The sequence below is a fragment of the Chrysochloris asiatica genome, unplaced genomic scaffold, assembly GCF_000296735.1.
Source record: "Chrysochloris asiatica unplaced genomic scaffold, ChrAsi1.0 scaffold00348, whole genome shotgun sequence".
NCBI classification, from domain to species: Eukaryota; Metazoa; Chordata; class Mammalia; order Afrosoricida; family Chrysochloridae; genus Chrysochloris; species Chrysochloris asiatica.
The window spans coordinates 1,849,917-1,853,514 of record NW_006408866.1 but is presented as its reverse complement, the minus strand read 5'-3'; the positions used below and the strand labels follow the sequence as shown (position 1 = coordinate 1,853,514).

At 41.5% G+C, this 3,598-nt stretch overlaps 1 protein-coding gene across 1 annotated transcript in view; it reads left to right on the top strand.

Moving 5' to 3' along the window:
• ERI2 (ERI1 exoribonuclease family member 2) overlaps nucleotides 1-3,598 on the top strand; it is a 26,697-nt gene that overhangs the window by 22,640 nt on the left and 459 nt on the right. Inside the window, exon 10 of the mRNA XM_006875964.1 lies at nucleotide 748. Within this exon, the coding sequence (XP_006876026.1) occupies nucleotide 748 (1 nt within the window). The remainder of the gene's footprint in view (nucleotides 1-747; nucleotides 749-3,598) is intronic.

Here is a 3,598-nt window from a genome sequence, read left to right as displayed (position 1 = left end):
TATTTTGAGTGTGTTCCAACCCTGGGGAGTTCATCTTCCAACACTATAGCTGACATTTTGATGCTATTCATATTGCTTCCATCTTCTGGCCCTAGATCAGACAATGTTCTTTTGCTATTTGTAAGCTTTTCAATGGTTAAACATTCAGAAGTAGTCTGTCTCCCCTTCTTCCTATTCTGCTTTAGTCTGGAAGCTTCACTGAAACCTGTCTACCATGAGTGACTCTGATGGTTTTTAAAATATCAGTGGCATAGCTTCCAGCATCACAGCAATACGCAAGTCACCATAGCATGACAAACTGACAGACAAGTTGTAGTGGTAAATGTACAGATGTCAAATCATTTGCTATTTCAGTAATCTACAGCTGTACAGTTCATTTCGATTTTTAAATGTTCAAGGAAAAAGAAAAGTTTGCCTCCTGGCAACAAAACAGAAAGATAAACTACAATCACAATAATTAGACAAACCTCTATCTTGAGAACTTGCTCAGATGAATTGAAAAGTAAATAACATGAGCTCAGTGCCCAGAAGAGTAGGAGAAATAAGGCTTTGACTAATTAGTTAATATCTAACTCTGGTCTAATTTGTATACCATGATTAGAGATGAAATTATGCTTGCATACATTAAGGAACTTTGAAACCAACAACAACAAAAACACCATTGCCTTCAAGTTCAATTAATAGTGCCCCTATAAGATGAGGCTTTCTGCTTCCATAAAGATGTACAGCCTCGGAAACCCTGTACAGGGTTGCTATGAGTCGGAACTGACTCCACGACACATAACAACAACATAGAACAGAGTAGAACTGCCCATGTGGGGTTACCAAGGCCATAATCTTTACTGAATCAGCTGGTGGGTTTAAATGGCCAACCTTTGGTTAGCAGCCAAGCACTTTAACCACTGCACTACCAGGGTTCCTAAGAGTTTTGAAAGTCTCTCTAAAAAGAACATAATCTCTCTGTCCCCTTCCCTATCCCTTTCTTGTCAAATCTCCAGCCACATAGTGGAGCAGGTCAGTGGTTGGTAAGAGAGCTGACTTTCCAGGGTCCTCTTCCTCTTGCCTTCATGGGACCTATAGCACGCTGATCTAGCTTAGGTGGATCAACTTCTTTTGCAAGCTTTCCGGTGCGGCTTCAGTTTCCTGTCTTTTATAGCTGTTAGGAGAAATTTTAGGATCAACTTTGGGAAAGAAAAGATTCCTCAGGCCACATGCTCTTTTCCCCAGAGAGTTCTGTACATTGGGGCTTCAGCTATATAGGCTTAGCCAACAATAAAATGCTTCCTTTCCTTATCCATTGACTGTAGTGAGCACACTTCCTAATTTTACCTGCACAATTTTAGTTTAACCCTGTGGAACCAGTGTAATTATTAATAGCACTGTCAGGTGTTCTGGCTTGGAGGACAAACTATGTGGCTGCTTTACTATGTAAGTATCTCTTCCTGGATTGTACCAGGAAGAAGTGATCTAGAATAGAATTTGGATATTTCTTAATGATCAAATCTCTGATTTACAGTGTTTCTAAGAGAAACTAAAAATACCAGCTACTCATTAGTGTCTGTAAGAAGCTGTGGTAGTGTCGTGGTTACAAATTGGGCTGCTAATCTCATGGTCAGCAGTTCGAAACTACTAGCTGTTCCATGGGAGAACGATGAGGCGTTCTGCTCCCATAAAGATTTACAGCCTCAGAACCCTGTACAGGGTCACTGTGAGTCAGAACCAACTCCACGACACATAACTACAACAACAACAACAATACTGTGTGTGCTGGGTCCCCTGTCTGTGGGATTGCTATTCACAATGACGATTTTCTCAAGAAATGGCTAAGTACCTATCCAAAGTGTGTCTTGTGACAAACAGGGATAGTTGTCAAGCACTTTTGAGAAATAAGTACTAAGAGATTAATAAGTCTCTTACTACATATTGAGTAAAAAGTCCAAGTGGTCGGTTAGGTAGAACTTGAATTCCAATATCTCCTTCTTGTCCAGGAGGGAGAACGTTGCCATTTACGTCTAAAATCTAGGACAAAACAGACAGTTTACTTAAAGGAATTTTTATTTAATGCCACATATAAAACCTTTATTTTATTTTATTTTTTTAAATCATTTGAGAATACAGATTTCAAAAACTGATAAAGACATTGAAGACCTCCACAAGGTTTATAGATGCTTGACCATAGTAAGATAAAGCTAGGATAAGGTCTAGAGCAGCTCATGAGCTTGAACTGCCAACCTGGCAAATAGGTTTCTCTGCTGGTGTGGTGCTGTAGGATCAGCACTGAGCTGCAAACCACCAGGTTAGCAGTTCAAACCCACCAGCTGCTCCTCAGAAACCCTACACAGAATTGCCATGAGTCAGAAGTGACTCAATGGCACTTAACAACAACAATAACAACTGTTTAAGGAAAATATACCTAAGGTTCTAACAAAGAGGAAGCGCTCCATGATGCCATGGATCTAAGTTCAAGGTTGGGTTGCCTTAGAACCACCTTATGACTGTGACTCAAGATCACATGATCATGAGTAAACCTCAGTCACCACATAGCCAACTAATTAATAAAACCCCAGAACCTTTAGTCACTACGTTTATGTATTCCAGTCCTTCTCTGCCTTTGACAAAGATGAACTAATGCCAAACGCTAGTGGGTCCCCTCTTGTCTACTCTCAGCCCCTGTGCTATTTCCTTTATAGCATCTGTCACTTTTACCACACTGTTGTTATGAAGAGTCATCGAGTCAGTTGTGACTCATAGCAACTTTTCCAAGGAGCGGCTGGTGGGTTTGAACCTCTGATCTTGTGGTTCAAACAGACTATGTGGTCCGGTGCTTTACCCACAGCGCCACACTCATTGCTCTGTCCCATTGGATGCTAAACTCCACGGTGCCTGAAACAGGACAGGTTTTTATGCAAATGAGCATTTTCCTGGTTGACTTGTGTGCTTACTTTATGTGCTGGATTTTGGCTCTAAATAACTGTCAGCTGTTTCTAATATCCAACTCTGCTGTTGTGTACATCCACCAGGTACCTTCAAATATGAAATGTGGTTTGAGTGTAACCAACGAAGCCAGTTGCCATTGAGCTGATTTTGACTCAGGGTGGCCTCCTTCCTGTTAAACAGAGTAGAACTGCATTCCAGAAAGTTCTCAAGGCTGTGGCTTTCAGAAGCAGATCATCCAGACTTTCTTCCCAGGTACCTCTGAGTGGGTTCAAATAGTCAAGCGTACGATTAGAAGTCAATTGCTTCATCGTTTGTGCCACCTGTATTAAGTGCTATTGCGTTGGTTCCGACTCACAGTAATTCCAAGGCTGTAAACCTTTATGAAGGAGCATAGTGGTTACGAGTCGGACTGCTAACCTCAAGGTCACCAGTTCGAAACTACCTCAGGAGAAAGATGAGACGTTCTGCTCCCGTAAAGATTTATAGCTTCAGGAAACCCTGTACAGGGTTGCTAATGAGTTGAAACTGACTCCACGGCACATAACCACCTCCACTAAAGTTTTGCAAGAGCAGAAAGTTTAATTTTTCTTCTGCAGAGCAGCTGGTGGTCTTGAACTGCGGACCTTGTAGTTCACAGTCCAGTGCTTATCCTACAGAGCCA